The sequence below is a fragment of the Sorex fumeus genome, unplaced genomic scaffold, assembly GCF_029834395.1.
Source record: "Sorex fumeus unplaced genomic scaffold, SorFum_2.1 ptg000014l, whole genome shotgun sequence".
NCBI classification, from domain to species: domain Eukaryota; kingdom Metazoa; phylum Chordata; class Mammalia; order Eulipotyphla; family Soricidae; genus Sorex; species Sorex fumeus.
The window spans coordinates 14,876,728-14,901,681 of record NW_026606071.1 but is presented as its reverse complement, the minus strand read 5'-3'; the positions used below and the strand labels follow the sequence as shown (position 1 = coordinate 14,901,681).

The 24,954-nt window shown below is 39.7% G+C and overlaps 1 protein-coding gene across 1 annotated transcript in view; it reads left to right on the top strand.

The window, feature by feature from the left end:
* RFTN2 (raftlin family member 2) overlaps positions 1-24,954 on the top strand; it is a 69,425-nt gene that overhangs the window by 8,453 nt on the left and 36,018 nt on the right. The window contains exons 2-5 of the mRNA XM_056111642.1: positions 7,857-8,040; positions 10,600-10,714; positions 17,641-17,917; positions 20,969-21,172. Coding sequence (XP_055967617.1) covers positions 7,857-8,040; positions 10,600-10,714; positions 17,641-17,917; positions 20,969-21,172 — 780 coding nt within the window. The remainder of the gene's footprint in view (positions 1-7,856; positions 8,041-10,599; positions 10,715-17,640; positions 17,918-20,968; positions 21,173-24,954) is intronic.

Below are 24,954 nucleotides of genomic sequence, written 5' to 3'. Positions count from 1 at the left end.
TTTGTTTCATCATACCTGGCAATGCTCAGGGGTTACTGCTGGCTCTGTGCTCAGGTCCTGGTCAGCTCAGGGAACCATATGGAATACCAGAGATCAAACCTCAGTTGGCCTCGTGCAAGGCAGATGCCTTCCCTACCCATTGTACTCTCACTCGAGCCCCGCAGATGTTTTTTAAAATCAACAATGACATCTCTCCTTGGTTTCAAATTCATTTCAATCTAACTTCTCAGGTCTTGAACACCAACAGGCATATCATGGATATCCGAGAGCTTCCTCAGATACTGGGCTTATATTTTGTAGTTACTATCCAAGCAACTTAGGAAGCTAATACGGTGAGCCTTGATCCAGACAAGTGAAGTAGCTTGTTTCAGATGAACTTTCTGGTGAGTGGCATAACCAGGATTTGAACCCAGGAGATTTTCTTCCCAAGCCTAACACTCAGAAATAGAGAGAATAATGTGTGGTCTCTCCTTTCATAGGGGCGGACCCTGTTGAACCAAACCACCAACAGTTGTATGGCATTTACTACAAGTCAGGCACTTTCTAGGAACAAATACTAAATTATTTAATCCCCCAAATGATGCTATAAGGTTTGGATCTATTATTATCCTCACATTTCTGCAGAAGAAAACCAAGTACATGAATGCAAAATACCCTTCGCAGAGCCAGGACTTGGTCCTGGCAGTTCACTCCTGCTGTCTGTTCTCTGATCTGCTGCTCCATGAGCACCCTGGAGCTCTATGAAGTGGGTGTGTTCCTGCCACATGCAGTTTTAACGCAGTTGTTCCTTTAATAAGTATCTTTAAGCATTTAGCCATAATTTCCATGTCTGTGCTGAGTGCTATTTATTGAAAGACACAGAGTAGCTTCTCAGAGCTGGATCATCAGCCTATCTTGGAAGAGGTCGTTATTCACTCTGGGGAGCTGTGACATAAATTCCTCTTTATTGGAATGTGCACAGCTCTTCCTTTCCTCACGTCTCTAAACTCATTCCATCCTCATTTCAGCAGAGTTCAGCATCACGAGGCATTGAGTGGATTGTGTAAGGGGAAGTTCTCAGAAAATTCCCACGTCTGTTTTTCCTCCTCTTGTTTCTTGGCCTGCATCCATCTTTCTTGAATGGAGGTGTTTCAAGTCACTCTCCTCTAGGAGAATTTGCACACCAAGCCTCCAATGAACATGATCTTCACATAAGCATGTTAAAATAGGCCTATTGGTATTAATGTATAATTCTTTTTCTACCTTTGTAACTTTTTTTTTCTTTTTGGGTCACACCCGGCAATGCACATAGGTTACTCCTGGCTCTGCACTCAGAAATTACTCCTGGCCATGCTCAGGGGACCATATGGGATGCTGGGAATCCAACCTGGGCTGGCCGCCTGCAAGGCAAATGCCCTACCCGCTGTACTGTCACTTCAGCCCCTACCTTTGTAACTTTTGTGGGTATTTCTGTTTGTGGTTCCTTTGGAAACAATCCTCTTCTCTAAGTGGACTGGACAGGACTGGGGAATGTAACCCAGCAACATTTGCCTTGCATGTGTGAGACTCTGGATTTAATCCCTAGCACCACCCACAAAATAATAATGTTTTAAATAAAAATATTTTTATATAGGAACCTAAAACTATAAAAGCTTCTAAAAGAATATCTAAGGGGGAAACTTCATGACATTGGGTTTGGATAAGACACCAAAGCACAGGCAATAAAAGAAAAAAAAAAGATAAATGAGACTACATCACATTTTAAAATCTTCTGTGCATTAAAAGGATACAATTGGCCTTTGGAGTGGAGAATTATATCAGAATATATAAAGTATTGCAACTCAACATAAAATATAAGCCAATTTTAAAATGGACTATGAATGTAAATAGCTCGTAACGTATTACTCTAAAAATGATTTTTTAAAAAATGGAAGAAAAAAAGAAGAAGTAACAAAAGCTGGCAAAATTCTAAGAAATTGAAATAGTTGTGCACTCTTGGGAGGAACATAAAATGGTACAGCTATGATGAAAAACAGTGTGGCCATTCCTCAGGTGCTAAAGACAGAATCACCACATATCCCAGCCATCACAATCATTGCGATATCATTAACTTACAGCTTATAAAATGGGAACTGAAGCTAGAACCTTCTGAAGAGAATCTGAAGTTTAATTTATCTAGTTAGATTCCCAGTAAGTTAAGGAACCTACATATACAATCTAAAGAACAATTTACAGTACTGCTTGTCTGTTCTTATTTGTGTTCCTCTTATGACCACTAAATTTATTTCTGAATTTACTAACCTAACTTTTTATTTCATTAAATCAACCTTGATAATTTTATCTCCTCTCTGCAGTCATTTCACTACTTGATTCTCTTGAGGAAAATATTCTAAGTGATTAAAATTCCCTAAGGAAAATCCTAGGCCATGTGAAAAAGAACCATCCAACACATATGTAAACAAATAACCATGAAATTATAATATAGTCCCAAAAAGGGAGTGAATGGTATGCACAACACAGAGGAAGGAATGGACAGGCTTGGACAGTGGGAAGATAAGGAAAGCTGGTGCCATGAGAGAATGTACCTGCTTCAGGAGCTCCGTGCGTTTCAGCCAAACATGACATACAAAGGGAAAGACAGAGAAAATGATGCCTGATTAATAGAAAAATGGCAGACTAAGATTTTTTGTGAGTCATTTTCGGACACTTCCACTTTCTGTTTTGTTTTGGGACCACACCCAGCAGTGCTCAGGGTTTTCTCTTGGCTCTATGGTCAGGGATCATTCTTGGTGATGCTCAGGGAACTGTATAGGGAGTACCAGGGGTTGAACCTCATGCAAGACAAGCACTAAACCTGCTATACTGTCACTCTAGCCCCTAGGCATAAATTCTATAATAAGCAATGAGATTTATTGTAAGACTTTCTTTTATAAAATTTTGTCTACAACTTTGTAAATGTTTTCATTTTTACCAGTACAATGTTACCATACTGTGACTACCACCAAAGTGCTAATAGCGGGACGGGTATGAGCACTTTGGTGGTATTAGTACAGTTCAGTAGACTCCTCCAACCTTTGAACCCCAATCCTACTTTGGTAACTTCAGTTCTGCTGTCAGATTCCAAGGATTTGTTTTCAGTGGACTTCTATCTGTTCCCTTGCTTTGTTCCTTTATATACTACATATGAGTGAAGTAATTTCTATTTCTCTTCCTCTTCTTACTTTGCTTAGCATATTCCTTCATTTCCACCCAGGTTGTAGGTTTTATCTTTCCTTTTAGCTGAGTAGAATTCCATTGTGTATATATACCTCACCTTTTTTATTCACTCTGCTGTTGTTCGACACAGTTATTTCCAGATATTGACTGTCATAAATAGTGCTGTAGTGAACAGATATGTGGATATATCTCTTCAAATGAATGTCTTGTGTTCTTGGAATAGATATCTAGGAATGGAATGGCTGGATCATATGGTGGATTTCTCTGAATTTTTAGACATGTCTCTGGTTTTCTACAGGGATTAGACCAATTTACATTGCCACATGAAGGTTCTTTTGTAGATTTTGCTTTGGGGGTCGCACCCAGTATTACTTGAAGGGCTATTCCTAGTTTTATACTAAGGGGCCACTACCAGCCATGCTCAGGGCATTATGCGGTGCCTGGGATCAAACGCTGGCCTCTAGCATATAAAGCATATACTCAGCCCACTGAGCTCTTGCTGTGGCTGATGGTTTTATCCAGTACTCTCTCTAGAACTTCTTATCCTGGTCTTTTGACATAGGCAGTTATCACAGTTATAAAATGATATCTTACAATCACTTTCATTTGTGTTTTCCTAGTAATCATAATGAACATTTTCTTATATGCCTGTTGGCCTTTATGGTGAAATATCTGTTCAGCTCCTCTCCCCATTTTTTGATGGGGTTGTTTGTTATTGGGATTTGTCAGGTCTTTATATATCTTGGATGTTAGTCCTTTTGCAGACATCTGTGTATGAATATATTCCCATTCAATAGGATGTCTCTTAAGTTTAATGATCACTTCTTTAACTGTAGCTTTTTACTTTGATGTCATTTTATTTTTACATTTGTTTTCCTTATTGTCGGAATCAAATCCCCAAAGACATTGCTGAAGTCAGTATCATGGAGTGCTTTGACTTTTTTCTTCCATTTATTTATGGACACATCCAAATCTAACCCTTTTTCAGCTAACTTTTGTGCATGGTGTAAGACGGTAATCTGTTTTCTTTCCTTAGCATGTCATTATCTAGACACTTCTTTTTTTTTTTAACGTTTTGTAGTATTAGTATATAGTTCTAAAAACATCCTTATTATTTATTGTTGTATAAATATATCATACTAAGTTGTTGGGAAATCATAAATGGTGCTTAAAATGCTCAAAATAAAATGAAGTAAACACAAATGAGTCCCTAAGTAATTTACATGCAATCAAGTTGAACTGAGTTGTTTTATAAGAAACCCCAGCTGTTTCCTTAAAATCGAGGGTAACTCTCTATTTTTTAATTCCTATTATTAATAATGAAGAAAATAGATGAAAGTAAATAATTTTAAATCTAAAAGAGGGTCCAGAAGCAGTACGGAGCTCAGTGAAGAATGCATACTTTTTAAGTATTCATACCCAGAGCTCCACCCTCAGTACCATAAAAAAATTATAAGCATTCATTTTTAAATAATAAATCTAAAAAAGAATAAAATTTGAGGAAGTGGATTCATTTATGTTAAAATAATTTCCTATTGAATGCTTTATTTTTGTTTGAACACCAAGAATAAATACCTCACTGATGACAGATCTCTGCCAATCATGTTGATATTAATGTCAGAGAAGTGGGGATTTCCTCTGGCCTTTCCTCCTTTACTTCATTTTAATCTCCTTCCTGTGTCCACACAGTAGCAGTCCTTTGCCACACACCAGTAATCACACTGACCTCAGGCTAATAGCCTACACTGCATACCTGGAATTAATTTTATCCATGTTTGGATTAAAGAGATCACCATATTACAGGTTTACTTTTAATTACTAAGACTTGACTGTTTTCCAGAAAAGAGAATATTGTTAGAGAAAATAAAATTGTTTTCTAAATTTATAGTGCTCCATCATTAAGAACATTTTCCTTGACTGGGGATGTGACTGGTAGAACACATGCTTTGCATGTGTGAGAGTCTGGGTTCAATATCTGGCACAGCGTGGTCTCCTGAGAACTATGGGATATGGTGCCCAAAACAACAGCAACAATAAAGAAAAATAAAAACTATTTTCTTCTCATATTATTTTGTCACTGTGAATCACAAAGTTATTCATGATTGCATTTCAGATATACATTGTCCCAACTCCAGTGCCCTTCACCAGTGCACACTTCCCTCCACCAGTCTCCCCACTTCCCTCCCATCCCCCACCTTGCTTCTGTGACAGACACTTTATTCAACTTGTTGGCCCTATAGTATACATTACGGATTTTTTCCTCTATAGTTTCTGTTCTTTTATTATCTGAAACTGTTATGAGTTGTCTGCATTTATTAACTACATATTTATATTTTAAATATAAATAATAACCAACTAATGAGAACTTAGAATTTGGTTTACAGTAATGTTTTACGATTACTTTTTAAAAGAAAATTTTCCCATATAATATATCCTTTTCTCTTACTAAAGTGTGCGAATTTTACTGTCCTATCATTTCTTTTTTTTTTTCTTTTTGGGTCAAACCCAGCAATGCACAAGGGTTACTCTGATTTTGCACTCAGGAATTACTTCTGGCAGTGCTCAGGGGATGCTGGGAATCGAATCTGGGTCACCTGCGTGCAAGGCAAACCCCCTAACCGCTGTACCATCCCTCCAGCCCCTGTCCAATCATTTCTATGGATTTACCCAGCTTCCCAGAGATGCTGCATCTATCATCAGTTTTATATTTAAATTTCCACTACATTTAGAGTTGTCACTGTCACTATCCTCCCATTGTTGATGGATTTGCTCAAGCGGGCCCAGTAACGTCTCCATCGTGAGACTTTGTCGTTACTGTGTTTGGCATATCAAATACGTCATGGGTAGCTTGCCAGGCTTTGCCATGCAGACGAGATACTCTCAGTAGTTTGCCCGGCTCTCTGAGAAGGGTGGAGGAATCGAACTCGGTCGGCCATGTTGGCTGCGTGCAAGGCAAACACCCTACCCGTTGTGCTAACGCTCCAGCCCTACATTTAGAGTTACTTATTAAAAATAAGTTCTGAATACCTTCACTAGTTCAGCCTTTATATAAGCATTTGTGTAAGTTTTAGAAGAGAACTTATTTCTAGTTTTCTGAAGAAACTTAAAAACTGATTTTTAAGTTTTACTGGAAACAGGCAATTCTTGCTTAACAAATGCCATTTCTCACATTTTTAAATCCTTATACTTATATCTTATTTTTCTGTCTCCTCTTCAGCAGTCCTGGGGGTCACAGGGATATACCTGGTGTACTTGTCAGGCCATGCAGTGCCAGGAATCCAACTAAGGGCTCTGCCTGTGCCAGGCATGCGCTCCATCTCATTGAATCATCTCCCTGATGTCTAATCTTAAGAATTAAGAAACTTACTCGTTTTAATTTAATGTGTATTTATTTGCAAGGTTTGGGGCTGGAGCTATAACCCAGCGGGTAGGGTGTTTGCCTTGCACCCTGCCAACCCAGGTTCTATTCCTCCACCCCCTCGGAGAGCCTGGAAAGCTACCGAGAGTATGTCGCCTGCTCAGCAAAGTCTGGCAAGCTACCCGTGACCTATTCAATATGCCAAACACAGTAACAAGTCTCACAATGGAGATGTTACTGGGCCCGCTTGAGCAAATTGATGAACAATGGGAGGACAGTGCTACAGTGGGGCACATCTGATGGTGCTCAGGGCTTACAGGGGGCACTCCTGCAGGGTTCAGGGGACCATCTGAGGTACTGAGGATCAAACCTGGGTTGGTGGTGTGGAAGGCAAGCACCTTACACATTATACTTAATCATACCAGCCCCCCAAAATTAATCAATTTATTCTTAAAATTCTAAAATCTTTGTCCAGGAAGATGGCTTAAATAGCTTTGTATGCTTCCCATGTAGGAGGGCCACTTCCCATGTGGCCCCAAAACAAACAAAAAACCCCTAAAACTTGAAGAAGTATTTACAATTATAAAAATAATTGGCTCTTGGACTGGAGAGATTATACAGCTGGTAAGCTGCTTCCCTTGTATGCACCCAATCCAGGTTTGATCCCTGATATCCCTTATGGTCCCATGAGCCCTACCAGGAATGATTCCTGAACACAAAGCCAGGAGTAAGCCCTGGGTGTGACCAAAAATCCAAAAGCAAACAAACAAAAACAATTGGCTCTTCAGCCTAAGGTATTTCTCTTATGTATAACTTCACTGCCTTATTAATGAACATATGGTCACTCTGAAATTTAAAAAATAAAGTTGCTTTAAGTTAAAAAGAAAAATCAAGAGATAGTAAATTGGGTAGGGCTCTTGCCTTGCATATGGCCAACCCAGGTTCAATTCCCAGTACCACACACGGTCTCCAAGCACCACCAGGAGTGATCCCTGATCACAGAGCCAGGAGTAATCCTTGAACATTACAGATTGGGGTCCAAAATCCAAAAGAAATTTTAAAAAGTCATTTTATTTCTCCTTTCAGATATATTTATGTGGTTTTATATCTACCAGTTCATAAGGTCATTTTTGTTTTATTCCAAAATATATTTACAACATATATAGAATATGATACTATATTGAGATGAAAGCATACTGCTGTGCTTTCAATTTATTATCTATTTATTAGTGTTATCACCCATAGAAATCATATATAATTCAATTTTATGACTGTGAATATCTCTTTGTATTTGCTATTTTAGCATCACCAAATCCAGAAGTCATCAAAATTAATTCAGTTCAGGATATTGTAACAAAAGTCGAAGACTACTATCTTAAAGGATATGTTGTTGGAGCTATTCATCCTGTTATACAACCTTTGGGACAGCAGAAACAGCTACCAGCAAGTTACTTATACAGGGCAGTGCTATCGCGCTTAAAAGTAAGGTGAGTCTGAAGGTTAAGAATCTGCTTAGAGTGATAGTTTTCTTTGACTAAGAGAAAATTTAAACAAAGTGATGGAGAACAAAGAATAATAAGGGGGTCTTTAGTTTAAAATACATTTTAGTTTAAAACACATTTTCCTGCAATTGGACCCAGTTGGAGAGAAGGAAACAGGAAGAGCTTTCCTTTAAAGCTCTTGTTTGATTTCAACTCCTTGCAGGCAAACATGCCCTACATGAAGACAAAGGGAACAAAGGGGAAAGAAAATAGATGCCCAGAAGCCCCAGGAAGCTCCTGTAGCACCTTCAGCAAATGGGACCATAGTAGAGGCAGCTGGTAACTTCAAGTCTTCTCACTGGGTCCTGGAGCCAACTGAGCCAATGAAGGGCATTCTCACTGACCGTTAAATTTTTCTGCATTGTTATGTAATGTAGCAATGACTAAAATTACGTCTACTTTCTAAATTTTTTATGACAAAAAAGACTTACTCTGCCAAACAGTAACAAATTGATCTCATACCAGATTTTTCCAAAAAATATAGGAAGGGACCAGAGAGAGAAAGAGAGGTTAGGAGTTAAGGCTCTTGTCAAGTGTCTGCCATGCCCACAATACTTGCCAGGCAACACAGCGTCCCTGAGCATCAGGGTATAACCCACAGGCTCCCAAGAACTCCTGGGGTAGCCATCAAATCCCCAGCACCAAAAGTCCCAAGCAACCTGCATTCTCTGGTCCTCACATAAAATTCCTGGCCAGCTGGAACAAGGATTTATTTGGGAGGTCCCATCCAAAAAAAAAATTTTTTTTTTTTTGCTTTTTGGGTCACACCTGGCAATGCACAGGGGTTACTCCTGGCTCATGCACTCAGGAATTACTCCTGGTGGTGCTCAGGGGACCATATGGGATGCTGGGAATCGAACCCAGGTCGGCCGTGTGTAAGGCAAATGCCCTACCTGCTGTGCTATCACTCCAGCCCCACTATCCAAAAAATTTTTAAAGAAATTTTTTAAAAACATGTAAAAAACATAATTTTAGTATATTATATTATATTTTATATGTAATATATTATATATGTATATTTTGTTTGTTTGTTTTAAAGACCCTTTGCTTGGGGGCCAGGTGATAGCTGAACGGGTGGAAGCACATGCTTTGCATGCAGGAGGCCCCAGTTCCATCTTTAGTACCACATGATCTCCTGAGCACCACCCTGTGTGGCCCAAAATGCCCCTCCCCAAATATGACCTTTGTTAGGGTTAGGGAGGTGACTCAGTGGTAGAGCACATGCCTCTCATGAGTAAGGCTTGAGTTTGACCCCTGGAATTTGACTAGTACCTCTAGGGGTGGCCACTGTAGAAGAAAATCATATTTTTTAATTACCTTTTAAATAGCTGTTTTCTCAAACAACACTGCAGCTATTTCTGCCCGCCTTCCTTGTCATTTTTATCATTTTCAAAATACTGTTCCTCCCTCCAACGAAGGATGAAAATCATCAAACTAATGTCTAAGTTTTAACACATTAAAAATGTGTATTTGTTTCTTTGGGGGCTGGAGCAATAGCACAGGGGTAAGGTGTTTGCCTTGCACGCCACCAACCCAGGTTCAAACCCCAGCATCCCATATGGTTCCCTGAGTACCACCAGGAATCATTCCTGAGTGTAAAGCCATGAGTAACCCCTGTGCATCGCCAGGTGTGACCCAAAAAGCCAAAAAAAAAAAAGTTTGTTTGTTTGTTTTCACAGACTTCAGATTTACCCAAAGCATCTCAGAGATCAGAGCAAAAATGTTGCTTTCTCTTTACAGTGATGAAACAGTATCAGTCACTTTAATCACTTTTATAGTACTAAGAAAAAAAGATAAAAAGGAAATAAAAGCAAAAGACAAACAAGAAAACTGTAAAAAAAAAAAAGGGGGGGGAAGCACACTTTCAAAAGTGTCAGGTGATCCTTTAAGGGACACTGCTACTAAGTAATTGCATATTTAGACATATCTTGGAGTGTGTTTTGGGGAGTCTGCACCCTCCCTGACATGGTACTACCTCAGATGTATACTAGGATTTTTTTGCTAAATAAATGTACCATTTTATTAAAAACCTTGCAAACAGTGCATAAATTATTTCTTCTCTTTTAGTATTATTTCCAACAAACTTAGCAGTTCTCTGACACGGCTAAGACTAAAACTGAGGTAAATGTCAGAAGAGAAGACAAAGGAAAAAGGGCAAATGTTGTCTGCTTTTAGATAGGATTTGTATTTGTGCTTTTGCATAATAATAAGGTATATCCCAGCAATCTACTCTAATTTTTTATAAATTTATTATAATACCAGACATGAGTATTTCTTCCAGGTTAAATTAGAATCAAATTAGTAGAGGTCTAACTTAAGTTTAATAATAAACTTAACTTTAATAATTATCTTATGTTTTTTATAAAAGATGACCATTAAGTTTTGGGGAAAATTAAAAAATAATTGCCTTGATCTTTTTTTGTGAAGTATTTGCCCATGATGACATGAGTGCATCAGCTGAAAACTAACAGGTAATTTCAGTGATGAACATATTCTCTGTTACAGCCCGAATCTTTCTGCAGCACTCAGTGGACAAAGACGCCCAAGGCTTGTGATTGAGGAGTGTCCTCTAACTTATGAGAAACAAGCAAATGAAGTAGCAAAAGAACTGATAGAAAAGGTACTAAGTACATTTATTTTTTCCTGGTGTTTTGAAGAATGTTTGGTATTTCTTCTTCATCAATTTCCATTCTTATTTGAGAAGACAAACGTTGGTTGGTTTGATCCCCCATCCCCTCAAGTAGGAACTCAAGCACAGAACTGAGAATAGTTCCCTTGCACTACTGGGTGTGCCCCCCCCAAAAAAAAAGCAACAAAACAAAATAAAATGAGAGGAAATTTTTGTGATTTGTTGTGCCAGAAGGTAAAATATACTGAAGCACATGTACCGAACTGTACAAAGTTAATAGGTCAATGAAATGGAATGAAAATGCCAAAATGAAATTTATACACATGTAAGAAATTTAATTGCCAACCTGATGAAATAAAGTGGAGGAGACCACCACCACTTAAGAACTGCATTTGGGGGACTGGAGCAGTGGAACAGCGGATTTGGGGGGCTAGAGCAGTGGAACAGCAGATAGGGTGATTGCCTTGCATGTGGCCAACACAGGTTTGATTCCCAGCATCCCATGTGTTCCCCCGAGCACTGCCAGGAGTAATTCCTGAGTGCAAAGCCAGGAGAAACCCCTAAGCATCACCGGGTATGACCCAAAAAAGAAAAAAAAAGAACTGCATCTGGGGTCTAAAGGGTATGCAACCAAAGTACCACCAGAAGCAATCCTGGAACACAGAACCAAGTGTGGAGAGTCACCCAAACCTCTCCCCACTGCTCTGAGAAGATGGGCAGATGTCCTATGGGGAACAGCCCCCACACAGTTCAGATGAGAGAGAAGGGGAAAGCAACACTTTTTTTCTTTTTTTTTTCTTTTGTGTCACACCCGGCGTTGCACAGGGGTTGCTCCTGGCTCATGCACTCAGGAATTACTCCTGGTGGTGCTTGGGGGACCATATGGGATGCTGGGAATCGAACCTGGGTCAGCCACATGCAAGGCAAACTCCCTACCCGCTGTGCTAATTCTCCTGCCCAGAGGCACTTTGAAAAGTATGAATAAAACTGAAAGGAAGAGAGTTTAGATATTTTCAATTATGATAATGGGTGTGATAGCACAGCAGGTAGGGCATTTGCCTTGCACATAGCCGACAAAGCCGACCCGAGTTTGATTCCTTCGCCCCTCTCGGAGAACCTGGCAAGCTACCAAGAGTATCTTACCCGCACAGCAAAAGCCTGGCAAGCTATTCATGATGTATTTGAAATGCCAAACACAGTAACAAGTCTCACAATGTTACTGGGCCTGCTTAAGCAAATCAATGAACAACGGGAGGACAGTGACAGTGACAGTGATAATGGGTGGTTAAGTACTTAAATACAAGGGAAATTAAATTCTAAAAAGACTTTTGGGCACATCCATTGACCTACATCAGGTCTGGAGCATGCAATATCTTTTCCCTTACAGGGTCCTCCCTTCAGTCTCTCTCCTGTTTCATATCTCCCAAATGAAAGTATTTTACTGGGCCCAGGAGAGAACTCAAAGGGCAGGAGCACAAGCTTTGCATATTGGAGCCCTGGCTTTGATCTCCAGCACTGGGTGATCCTTCCAGCACTGCCCTTCCAGCACTGGGGACTCTGAGCACCGTGGGGTGTGACCCCCAAAACAAACAAGTAGTTTACTTCCCTCTAAAAAAGCATTAGGGAGGAAATTTGTAATAAATATATCTCCAGGAGGATCACTTAAAGAATATATAGGTCTGAATTCCAGGCATGAAATAGAATCTTCATTTGTCGGAAAGAACCTATAGACAGCAACAATAAAGAGATAGTTGGGGAAAGGTTCAGCCTAATAATGTTTAATAGAAATAACTGGGAAATCAAATTTAAAGTATTAAAGCTGGTCTGGAGGGACAGCTCAACAGGTTGTTCTTGATCTCAGGTATTGCAGGTCCCCGGAGCACCACTGAGTGTGCCCCTCCCAAAAAAAAAATGTTTTAGGAGCTAGAGCGATAGCACAGTAGGTAGGGCGTTTGCCATGCATGCAGCTGACCCGGGTTTGATTTGCAGCATCCCATATGGTCGCTTGAGCACTGCCAGGGATAATTCCTGAGTGCAGAGCCAGGACTAACCCCTGTGCATCGCCAGGTATGACCCCCCCAAAACAAAAAGTTTTAAATCACATAGACAGAACTTTGAGAAGACATGTAGCTGTTGCATCTGGCATTGTAATACATCAGTGCAATGTTTCTGAATATCAGCTTAGTAATAAAAATCATAAATTCCATTTTTATTTTGTAAGACAGTAGCTTCCTTCCTCTTCAGGAAACCATTCCAAGAAATTAATTGAAAAAGGGAAAAGGCTTTTTGTTTTGTTCTGTGGTGTTGTGGATTGAATCCAGGACCTCACACAAGCAAGACAAGTACTCTACCTTTGGGCAACATACCCCAGAACCCTGAAAAAAATTATTTTTTTTACAAAAATATTTTAATTCACACTGATCAAGGGGTCAAATTTTCAAGAATTTGAAAACTGAAAAGAGGCAGCAGTATATTGATACATAGAATATTTGATGGACATTAAACATGACAGCTATTTCTACTATCCAGATAGAAAAATCATTACAAGGGCCGGAAAAATGATACAGCAGATAAGGCACTTGCTGTGCACACACCAGGCCCAGGTTCAATCCCTGCACCTTGTATGGTCCCCTGAATGCCACCAGTAGTGATCCCTAAGCACAGAGCCAGGAGTAAATCTCGAACATAGCCAGGTATGGCTCAAAAATCACAAAATAAATAAAAAATAAAAAAGTATATACAAGTTAAGTAAAACATAAGTGAAAAATATATGCTATATGTACATTGCTGTTGATTTTGATATTAAAATTTTTTTAAGTTGTACTTTCATGAATATTCTAAATTGATGGGATTTGATAGTGAAAAGTTCTCTGTGTCTCTGCATCTCTCTGTCTCTATGTCTCGGCCTCTTTCTCTAAACTGGGGTCAATCCCACAGCCTCCCACATGCAAGGTACTTCCCTGTGACTCACCCACAACCAAGTAATTTTGCTAGTTTTTTGCTAGTTGTTTTTTGCTGACCTCCCATTGTTCATCGATTTGCTCGAGCAGGCACCAGTAAGATCTCCATTGTGAGACTTACTGTTACTGTTTTTGGCATATTCAATACGTCACAGGTAAGTTGCCAGGCTTTGCTGTGCAGGCAGGATACTCTCGGTAGTTTGTCTAGCTTGTCGGGCTCTTGGAGAGGGTTGGAGGAATCGAACCCAGGTCAGCTGCTTGCAAGACAAACGCCCTACCCGCTGTGCTATGGCTCCAGCTCAGTTTTTTGCTAGGGTTTTGCTAGTTGTATTGACAGCACCGTGTAATCCCATCAATGGCCAAGACCCAGAGACTATAAAATCCAGCTCCCAGAAGCACGCAGCTGTATTCACGCGACATCTTATTTTCTCATTCTTACTTTGGACAACCTGGCAGGTTATCGAATGTTACCTGATCACACGACAGAGTCTGGCAAACTCCCTGTGGCGTACCCAATATGCCAAATACCAGTAACAATGATACGTCTCATTCTCCTAACCCTGTAAGAGCCTCTAATATGGCACTTTTTAAAATCTCAGGGCTAGGATGAAGGAGACATTACTGGGGGCTGCTCGAGGCAATCAAGGAACAACAGGATGATCCTGATTGTGATCATGATTGACAGAGCTGTAAGGTTTGGCTTTGTTCAAACAGGTGTGAGCAAAAACCCAAGGAATTTTCCTTCAAGAAATAATCTGAAATTTGTTCAGTTTCTAAGACTGTTCCTAAATTTTAAATGACTGTGTGAAATTATCTGTGTTTGTAGTTAGCCAGTTACCATGGCCACTGATGCTACTTCCCATTGAAAGATAAGGACACCAGCCAATCAAGTTTTTCACAATTTTGTGGGACTACATATTTAATTAAAATGTATACATATTGTTAACTACTGCTACTATTCTGGGAAATTTCCTAGGTTTTTTTTTTCCCAGTAAATAATCTAGTCTAGAAAAATTCTTCTGAAAACAAAATTAAGGACCAATTTAGTCCTAATAGATCACCATCATAGCCCTTGTTTTGCATTTGACTTCCTGGACACAGTTAAAGACCTATTTAAACAGGAAAGTACTGTTATTTCAGCAATTAGAATAATGAGGCTATTTCATGAAGAGAAAAGCTTTAGGAAACATAGTACATTAAATATTTTAACATTGCCCTGTGCATGAACAAGAACAGTAAATGAATGCCAAATATTATTTCTGAATTTCTGCTTTATATAACAAGTTGACTGTTGAAAAGCTAGATGTGTGTCTATGTGTGGCAATAGCAGTGTGTGTGTGTGTGTGTGTGTGTGTGCATATATGTATTTGTGTCTGTGTGGTGCCTGGGATCAACACAGGACCTCACACATGTGAATAATCTATTCACACACACCGTCTGAGAGTCATATTCCTGACCCCAGAAGATAGATTTTATGTCACATTTTTAACTTTATACTGTTTGTTCTAGTTTTAAAATGAGATTTAAAAGTATTTTCCTGGGGATTTTTAAACAAAATTAACATTTAAATTTGCCCTTCTTAGCACAGGGATGTGGCTCAGTATTCCTGTCCTTGCAGATAAGAAATCAATATATCATTCTTCTAACTGAAAAAAAAAGATATATAAAAGACATGAAACAAATGAACTTGTTACTGGGCTTTTCCAGATAAACTAACCTTCCTTCCTTCCTTCCTTCCTTCCTTCCTTCCTTCCTTCCTTCCTTCCTTCCTTCCTTCTCTTTTGTTGTTGTTGTTGTATTTTAGCATTTGGGGTCACACCTGGTGATCAGGGCTTACTCTTGGCTCTGTACTCAGGAATTACTCCTAACAGTGCTTGGGGAACCATATGGGATGCCAGGGATAAAATCCAGGTTGACTGCATGCAAGGCAAACTTATGCCCTATCTGCTGTACTACTGTTTTGCCTTCTCTCCATAAATCTTTAGTTAATAGGAAAAGCCTTCATTTTTTTTTCAGCCAAATTTACTAATAAGAGCCACCAAAAGTGGAAAACCTGATTCCCCTTTCATAATGCCATGTCTCCTTACTCTGTTCCTCTCCTATTCCTGGATATCTGATATTCAGGACAGTTTACGATGACCATTTAAAAAGTGCCCTTGGGGCGTTTGCCTTGCATAAAGCTGTCCCGGGTTTGATTCCCCAGTATCCCATATACTCCCCCAAACACCACCAGGAGTAATTGCTGAATGCAGAGCCAGGAGGAACCCCTGACCATCAGTGGGTGTGACCAATAAATAAATAAATAAATAAATAAATAATGTCCTCCTTCCCTTCTTGTGACAGCAGTGCAGGAGGTGACACAGTGGGTGGCAATACATGCATGCTTGGCTGTGGTGCTTTCTCATCGACTCACTAGGGCTTATACATTTAATTGTGCTGCTCACACACTTCTTTAGTTGCAGTGATCACACATACACCTGTTTGCAATGCCCCAGAGATCACAGATTCCTGGGTGGCTCCATGAATCCCAGAAGCAATCACCACTGGGATGGTGTGCTCAGAACTTGAGGGGCAGTGAGTGTTAAAACACTGTATGCCTGAAACCCAATCACGAATAACTTTGTAGTTTTATGGCAACTAAATTTTTTAAAAATGAAAAAAGAGAACTTAAAATTTAAAAATTTAAAAATGTGAATTCTCATGGCCTCACACTGGCAAGGCCAGGCCATAAGTTATTCCACAGCCTATTTATGGTTATTTTTAAGGCTTCAAGCATTATTATACTCTCCATAAGTTCATTAAAAGAGTAAATTACATTGCATCAGTCATAGTTCTTCATCCTAGCTTCCTATACCTACATTAGCTCTGCCCTCAGAATTCTCATCAGCTGCAGCTGAGTTACAGCCATCCTCTTTGAGTAGATATTCTACTTTGTTTGTTTTTGGAAGGGGAAGGGGGGCTCCCAGGAGTGTAGTCTGCCCTTTGAGTTATCTCTCTGCCTTCATTCTAACTATGAATGTTGCAACCCATAACTCTTTCTCTACCTCCCAAGAAATAACTTAAAGTATTTTTATTGGGTTTTGTTTGTTTCCATTTTGTTTTGTTTTGGTTTTGGTAGGGGACACACTCATCTGTGTTCAGGGCTTATTCCTAGCTATAAACTCAGGGATTGCTCCAGGTAGGATTCAGGGAATGATAGGCAGTACCAGAGATCAAACTGGGATTTATTTAGGGCAGTGGAAAGACCTTATTCTCTGTACTATCTCTTCAACTTCAACATTGGGAATATTTAACTCCAATTTAAGATGGTGACTATCTGAAAGACTTTTCATGGGGTGTAGAGATAACAAGGGGCAGTGCTCTGCCATTCCAACCATCAAAGGTCCCCCAACACTCCATGGTCTCTGAGAACCACCAGGTAGCCTGAACATGTTGAGTATGATCCTTCCCCTAAAATACAGGACACTCCCTAAGTCATTGCATAAATTGTACTTATATGTAGACAATTGTCAGAATGAGTTGTAAAACATTTTCATGATCAAGCATCCAATGCTGTGTGGTTTCAGTTTTTAAGTTAATGTCTCCTCTTTATTAATTAGGATGTATATGGTCATTTTTATAGGGTTTCTTATAATCGTTTTTAATTTGCTTCACCTGGAGAGATCATTGTTCGGAGGTTAATTTTAATATAGAATTATTAGTTCTTCCTGAATAGTTGACTTTCAGAGAAAAAGTTATACCTTTTTTCATAATTTCTAAATTATATTCCATGTGAAGAAATCATAGTTGTATGTGACATGGTCTTAGGAGTGAATGGGGTTCTATAGAAGCTATCAAGTAGTTTACTTACTGGTTTAGTTACTGGTCAATTTCTCAATAAACTGAAAGGTTTACCAATAAAGCAACCAATATAGATGAAGTTTACAACTTATTCTGCCATCTCTTTTAACACTTCAGATTAATGCAGCTGCTAAAAAAGGGATGAAGTTTGTTGGATTCCTATCTCAACATCATCCACCACTTAAATATTGTAATGGAACCAACCATGATGGAGAGCTAGAATCAACACATCACATGAAAAATAGTTCAGATGAAAAATGTGGAAATTGGAATGAAGGAACATTGAGTGGTCAGTCATCTGAAAGTGGAATTGAGGAAGAACTTCATGAAAGTGGACAGTACCAAATGCAAAGAGATGGCAACCCTTGGTCCTCGAAATTAAGAAAAGGAGAAGGTAACAGACAGGATGAGTATACATAGAATATGTCCCCGATATCTTTAGCAGAATAAGTTTCTTAATGTTTTTCAAGATTGCAAAATTCTAAAGATAAAGATATTAAAAAAAAAAAAAAGGAAAAAAGACTGAAAGGGGCTGGAGCAATAGTACAGCGAAGCAGGGTACTTGCCATGGGGATTGATCCAGGTTCAATCCCCAGCGTCCCGTATGATCCTCTGAGCCCCACCAGAAGTTATCCCTCAGCACAGAACCAGTAGTAAGACCTGCACACTGCTAGACTGAATAAACTGATATGAATGTATCTTGTAAAACATTTTACAATCAGAAATAAATTTTGAACCATTTTCAAGTAGTTGCCCCTGACATGGTCAGACATTGCCATTCACCTACGAAAACTGGTGAAATTGTGTCCCTCCTTCACCAGCTCCCCTGTAAAATGGAAACAGGACATATGCTTGCTAAGAAAGTGATCCAATGAAGGAAGCTATTCTGATTCGTGTTTCTACTTAAAGACTGAGAATTTTAGTTTTGGCATTTCTCGTTTCATGGTTAGTTTTCAACTTTGAAGTCAGTTGTTTTTCTTTGATTATTATTTAGGCCACAAAATCAGAGAATCATGGTAAAACAATTATTACAACAATGGTGTCTGCACCCTAAAATAACTTTAAAAAATAATTATAATCAGTGTAAGCAGTTTAATCACTTTAAACAATTCTTTACTAGCTAGGATGTCTCTCCAAGAAACTAAGAGTAATGTATTCATGAATTTTGAACTATTAAAGTTTTTCTGACACTCTCATGGCTTGTTTTAAAAGCATTGGTAGAGAAAGTCACAGAGCATGTACGCCTTAATAGTTCTGAGTTCTGGAGACAGATTGCCCCTACTGCTTTATGAAAAGGAGGTTGTAGTAAGGAGACAAGATATTTTACAGTGTTTATGATATTTATTCTGTTCCTAGCAGAGAATAAGGTCTGTACTAAGTGAGCTGCCGTTAACTGGTCCGTTAGTCAATGTTGGTGCTGCCTCTGCACACATTGGTGGTAGGACCTTTCGGTTTGGTGGGGTGATGAACTCAACACTGTCCCCTGAAATCAGCTCATCATGTCATCCATCCTCACTGCCATAACCCTCCCCTTCAACCAGTTTCTCAGCTTACAACTATCCTGTTCTTCCCACAGTGTAAAACAATTCTTAGAAATGTAAGTGAATGAAAGTTCATGGGGCTCCAGCCAGAGAGCTAGTGTCTCTTGCACTGCTAACTTGGCCCTCTATGCTGAATCCCATCCTGACTTTGCCAAATGTCTATTTCCAGTCCTTTAGGTTGTAAACCCAATATACAATCCATGTACTTTAATTAGTTTTTAGAGTCCACTTTCTAAATGTTTTTAAAAATATTTCCATAGTAACAATTCTTAACTTTGTGTGGTGGGCAGTGGAGGGAGACACAAGAAAAAACAAACTTCTCAGAGAATTTGGTGAGATTAATGGAGTCTTAACCCAGAAAAAAAAAACACATAAGACATGTATACCAATTACTTTTTCTATAAAACAATGTTAGACCTCCTAAAATCCCACCACCATCAATATGGATCCATAGACATCCTCCCCAAGTTAAGAAATTGCCAACTTATAGTAAAAACATAGATATTACCCAGTGATTCCATATCTAAATATGTATTTTAGAGTTATACATATGTCTAAGACATGAATGTTAACAAAAAATTATAAACAATGTATTTGTCCATCAACAGGAAAATAGTAATCTGGAATACTCTGGACCAGTTTAACTAAATTATTGAACTATATTTGAATTATTCTTCAATAATATAACATTGGGTAATAAAATCAACTCATGTTGATGTATATTTGTAATATCGCTTTTAAAGTTTAATTGTAAATATAGTATATCATTTATGAGTATATAAAGTACAGTAAAAGAAAAACGTGTCTATGGGAATGATGGACACCAAAGTGATTATAGCAGCCATTTTTGGAGAACAAGAATAGGAAGCCTTAACTAAATCCATCTCTCATTTACTTCAAAATAGTCTTAAGCAGGGACTGGAGCGATAGCACAACGGGTAGGGCATTTGCCTTGCACGCAGCCAACCTCAGTTCGATTCCCAGCATCCTATATGGTCCCCTGAGCACCGCCAGGAGTAATTCCTGAGTGCAGAGCCAGGAGTAACCCCTGTGCATCGCTGGGTGTGACCCAAAAAGCAAAAAAAAAAATTGTCTTAAGCAAACATAGCACTATAGCACTGTCCTCCTGTTGTTCATCGATTTGCTCGAGCGGGCACCAGTAACGTCTCCATTGTGAGACTTGTTACTGTGTTTGGCATATTGAATCCGTCATGGGTAGCTTGCCAAGCTTTTCCATGTGGGTAAGATACTCTCAGTAGCTAGCCAGGCTCTCCGAAAGGGGTGGGGGAATCAAACCTGGGTCAGCTGTATGCAAGGCAAACGCCCTACCTGCTGGGCTATGGCTCCAGCTCCTTAAGCAAACAGCATATGTTAATACTTGGGAAGTTGAAAGGGTAGTTTTATTATTCTTCATGTTTGTAAACTAGAAATAACTTAAAATTAAGTTTTTTTTTAAAAAATTAAGAATTGGAGTTCAATTCACCCTATACACCACAGTATGTAAGGTACTTGCCTTGCATGCTGCAAACCTGCATTCAATCCCTAACACCACATATGGTCCCGAATCCCACCAGGAGAGATCCCTGGATGCTTACTTAGGAGTCAGTCCTGAGTAATGCTAGGTGTGGCCAGAAAATCAAGCCAAAAAAATTAAGAATCTTGAGTTTAAGAGGCAGTACAGTGCATAAGACTTTTATCTGGCATGCAGCATATCTAGGTTTTACCTCAATCTCCTGTATCATCTATAATTCCCTAACGATCACCAAGAGGGATCTCTTGAGCACAGAGCCTGGAGTCAGACCTGAATACAGCCAGGTATGGCCCCAAAAATAAAAATTTAAGAATCTTTTTATTGACATTTCATTGTCTCCCTTTTTCCTCTTCTTTTTGACTGCCTACCTCAGATAGTAAGTTGTATATAGTCTTCAATGTTTTTGATGATGAATCAACCTGCTGGACGTATCATGAAGGAGTTCTGTCAATGAAAGTAACGAGAAAAGGACCTGTCATTACTACACTTGATGCTGATTGGCTGGAATTAACCACATTTTACTATAAGAACGGCTTGTCTTTAATTGATTACTTTGTATGCTGGGATCCAACTAAAGGTAAGTTTATATTGTGATACATCAATATCTAGAGAAGTTGTCTTTGTATCATATGGTGGAAATGCTTTGTCTTTCAAATTCTCAGACTAAAACTAGGTATGTAATTCAGCAGTATAACACTTGCCTTGCATATGTGATGCCCTGGATTTAAACACCAGCAGCAGCATCACCACCACAACAAAAACTTTTTGAGTAGGTGCCAGAGTGATAGTATGGTAGGCAGGGTGCTTGCCTTGTAGGCCGCCAATCAGTTTCAGCTGCTGGTACCACATATGGTACCTTAAGCCCTGCCAGGAGTGATTCCTGAGCATAGAGTCTGAAATAATCCCTAAGCACCACCGGACGTGGACCTAAAACAAAACAAAACAAAAATAAATAAACTTTTGTGGCTTTAATTTCAAAGTGTAATCATTCCTTGCAGTAAAATTATAGTGTAATGGCTACAGTGGAGACCAATCGGGAACAGGCAAATCTTGTGTAATTGACTCTTAGAATTTTTCCAAATAATATGTGCTATATAGCCCAATTAGGAGACTTAAAATATTTCACAGTAATGTCCAAGTTTAACACAGAAACCCAATTGTGGATAGCAGCTATTAGCATGTACTTCAGTTTATATACCCTAAGCCTGTAATTTGTATAGGAATATAATCTTTAGAGAGAGCTAGAAGGAAAGTGCCTCCCATAAAGGGAGACTGGGGGTAGGAGGTGGAGGGTGGGGGAACGGTGGTGAGGAAACGGGGGACGTTGGTGGTGGGAAATGTACACTGGTGGAGGGATGAGTGCTGGATCATTGTATGACTGAAACTCAATTATGAAAAAGAAATACAATCTTTAGTTCAGAAAATGATATTAATCTTGTGTTTATTTTTGCCTTTTCTTATTTTTCATCTTAGTTATAATGTATTATAATTGTGTTATTATAACACAATTACTTAATTCTAATTCTTAGTTATAATGGATTATATAATTGTATCTATCATGAAAACAAGTTTAAAAAATGACCTTATTTTTCTTTTTTTTATGATGCTTATTATTGAGCTAATGCAATAATAATAAAACTGAGCCAGCTGACAGTACATTGTGAGGTGCAGAAATACAGTGCTGCTCCATCCCTGCAGTGCCAGGGACCACCTGGTCGTACGTGGAGGGCTTCAAGGCTACACTCAGTGATACTCAACAGGCAACTGGTGTTAGGGTGAAGCCAGGCATGGCCCTGCATCAAACTATTTCCCTGGCCCTGTGCAAATATTTTCTTCCCATACTATTTTGCGGGCTATATCCAAATAAGATGTCTTATTTTTTTAGTATAGGTTTTTTTCTTTTCTCTTTGGACTGACCACACCCTGTGGTAATGGGAGCTACTCCTGGCTCAGTACTGCTTGGGGCCATGCCCAGCTGTGCTCAGGGGACCTTGTGTTGCCCAGGCTCAAACCCAGCCATCCCCAAGCAAAGCACGCACACTAGCACTTTGAGCCCTGTCCACCAGGCCATAGTTTTTTTCACAGCGCAGAGCATTTTAGTTTAAGGTGGTCCCTTTATTTGTTTATTCTTGCTTTTTTTCTTTTTTTCCTTTACTTTTTTTTTTGGAAGAAAGGGGTAGCTTGGCCCACCACACTTGCCAAGTGTGCTCAGGGATTTATCCTGGCTCTGTGCTTGGGGTGCCACATGCAGTACCTGGGACTGACACCCAATCCCAGGTGCAGACTTTGCATGAAGAAGGACTTTGCATGGGGTCCTTCCAGGCTCAGTCTCACAAGCCCTGCCATGTACAAGTCCCAAGCACCAAGCCAGGAGCAGCCCCTGGACACTGTAAGATGTGACCCCAAAACAAGAAAAATATCTTCTTGCATTGATCTCCTATGTAATTTCGATCTGTCTTTTATTAACTTTTCTGTTTTACGTTTATTTTGTTTGATGTAGCAGAATGGCCATCCCTCTGTCTTTGGGGCTAACATTTGCCTGAATGATTGTTTTTGTATCTTTTTACTTTCGTCTGTGTTTATCATTAAAGCTCAAGTGTGTCTTTTATCAGCAGTAGGTTGTTCTGGCCACTATGCGCCTTCTGACTGATGAACTCAGGACACTGTGAAGTTTTATTTATTTTTTTATATAAAAAAACTATGATTTTAGGGGCTAGAGCAATAGCACAGCGGGTAGGGCATTTGCCTTGCATGCGGTCGACCCAACATCCCATATGGTGCCCTGAGCACCGCCAGGAGTAATTCCTGAGTGCAGAGCCAGGAGTAACCCCTGTGCATTGCCGGGTGTGACCCCAAAAGCAAAAAAAAAACAAACCAAAAAAAAAAAAAAAAAAAAACTATGATCTTAAAAGTTGTTGATAGTTGAGTTTTGGTACATAGTATTTCAACACCAATCCCACCAGTAGTGTCAACTTCCCTCCACCAGTGTTCCCATATTCCCTCCCCACCCCAACCCCATCCCATCTCCACCTGTCAGCTTGACAGGCACATTACAAAGTTTCTGTAGTTACAGCTTAGACCTCATGTTTTCAGTTTTGTTGAGTCTGTGTTTGGCTATACCACTCACTCATATCACCAGTGTAACTGAAGCCCTCGTGCCTGTTCATCCATTATAGGACAACGAAGCTTAGTGAAATTATAGAAATGAATTAATTTATTACCATTTTTTTTCTATACGGAATCTAGGTGTTTTAAAGTTTGTCTTTGATTATTCCCTTATTCTTTTATACCTGCCTGTTTTATGTGGTGATCAGGTTCCATTTGTCTTTTCTTGTGTTTTCTAAGTACTTTTGTCTTGAGATTACTCTGAGATTCATCTTACATTCTAAACATATGTCCCCTATTAAATTTAAAGCAAGTACGCCTTTTAATGAGATCCCGTTATTCTCCTTTCCCACATTCTATGTTTTATGCAGCTTACAACTTCCAAGTAGGGTTTGTCTCATAGAAAAGTCATGATGTCAGTAACAACAGTATCACCAAGCAGACCTACAAATGTTCAAAACCGGACTAAACATGGGGCCCCATGGACAGCTGGAGGTCTGCAGTATGCTTTCTTTTCCCCCTGGTTCTAGAAAGCTCCTCTCTCTGCTCTCCCCTCCCCTCTCCCCTCTCCCCCCTTTTCTCCCCTTCTCCTCCTCTTTTCTCCCTCCTCCTCCCCTCCCCCCTCTCCTTTCTTTGAACCCGCATCAGCAATGCACCTACCCACTACCTTTAGAAAGCATTTCCTGAGCATAGGGCCCCATCAGGCTCCCTGTTTTCCATCAGGTGTGGATTGGGAGGAGCTGGTGTCCTTTAGCCTGCGCTAAATAAATGTCACACAGCCCCTGTGTCTGCTCTTACTTTAGGGTAGGGCCATTTGTCCTCTGGCCCTTTTCTTTTTAAAGGAGAATCAAAGTACCCGGAAGAGTTCCAAGAGTCACTGAGGGACAGCCAGCCTTTTCCATGACCTCTTGCCTCCCAATTAGACTTGTGGGGCAAGAGATGGCACAGCTGTTCAGGCGCCTGCCTGGTCTGCAGCCAGTGCTGGTCAAGTCCCTGGTGGCATGCATGCGTGCGCATACACAACTGCATCTACTTTCCCAGAGGAAATATCCTTTTCCTTAGCAGCCTTGGAAATGCCTCCAGACTATCGAAGAGGGCTTTGCTCCCCATCCCCCTCCACCTCACTGGAAAGCTGCAGGTCTTTAATGGAATCATTTGGGGGCGGGGAAGAAGGAGGTTACAACTTCTTGAAGCCCCACTCCCTGGAGGCATCTGTGAGTGTTGGTCGTGTGTTCTCTGGACACGCTCTTGGGG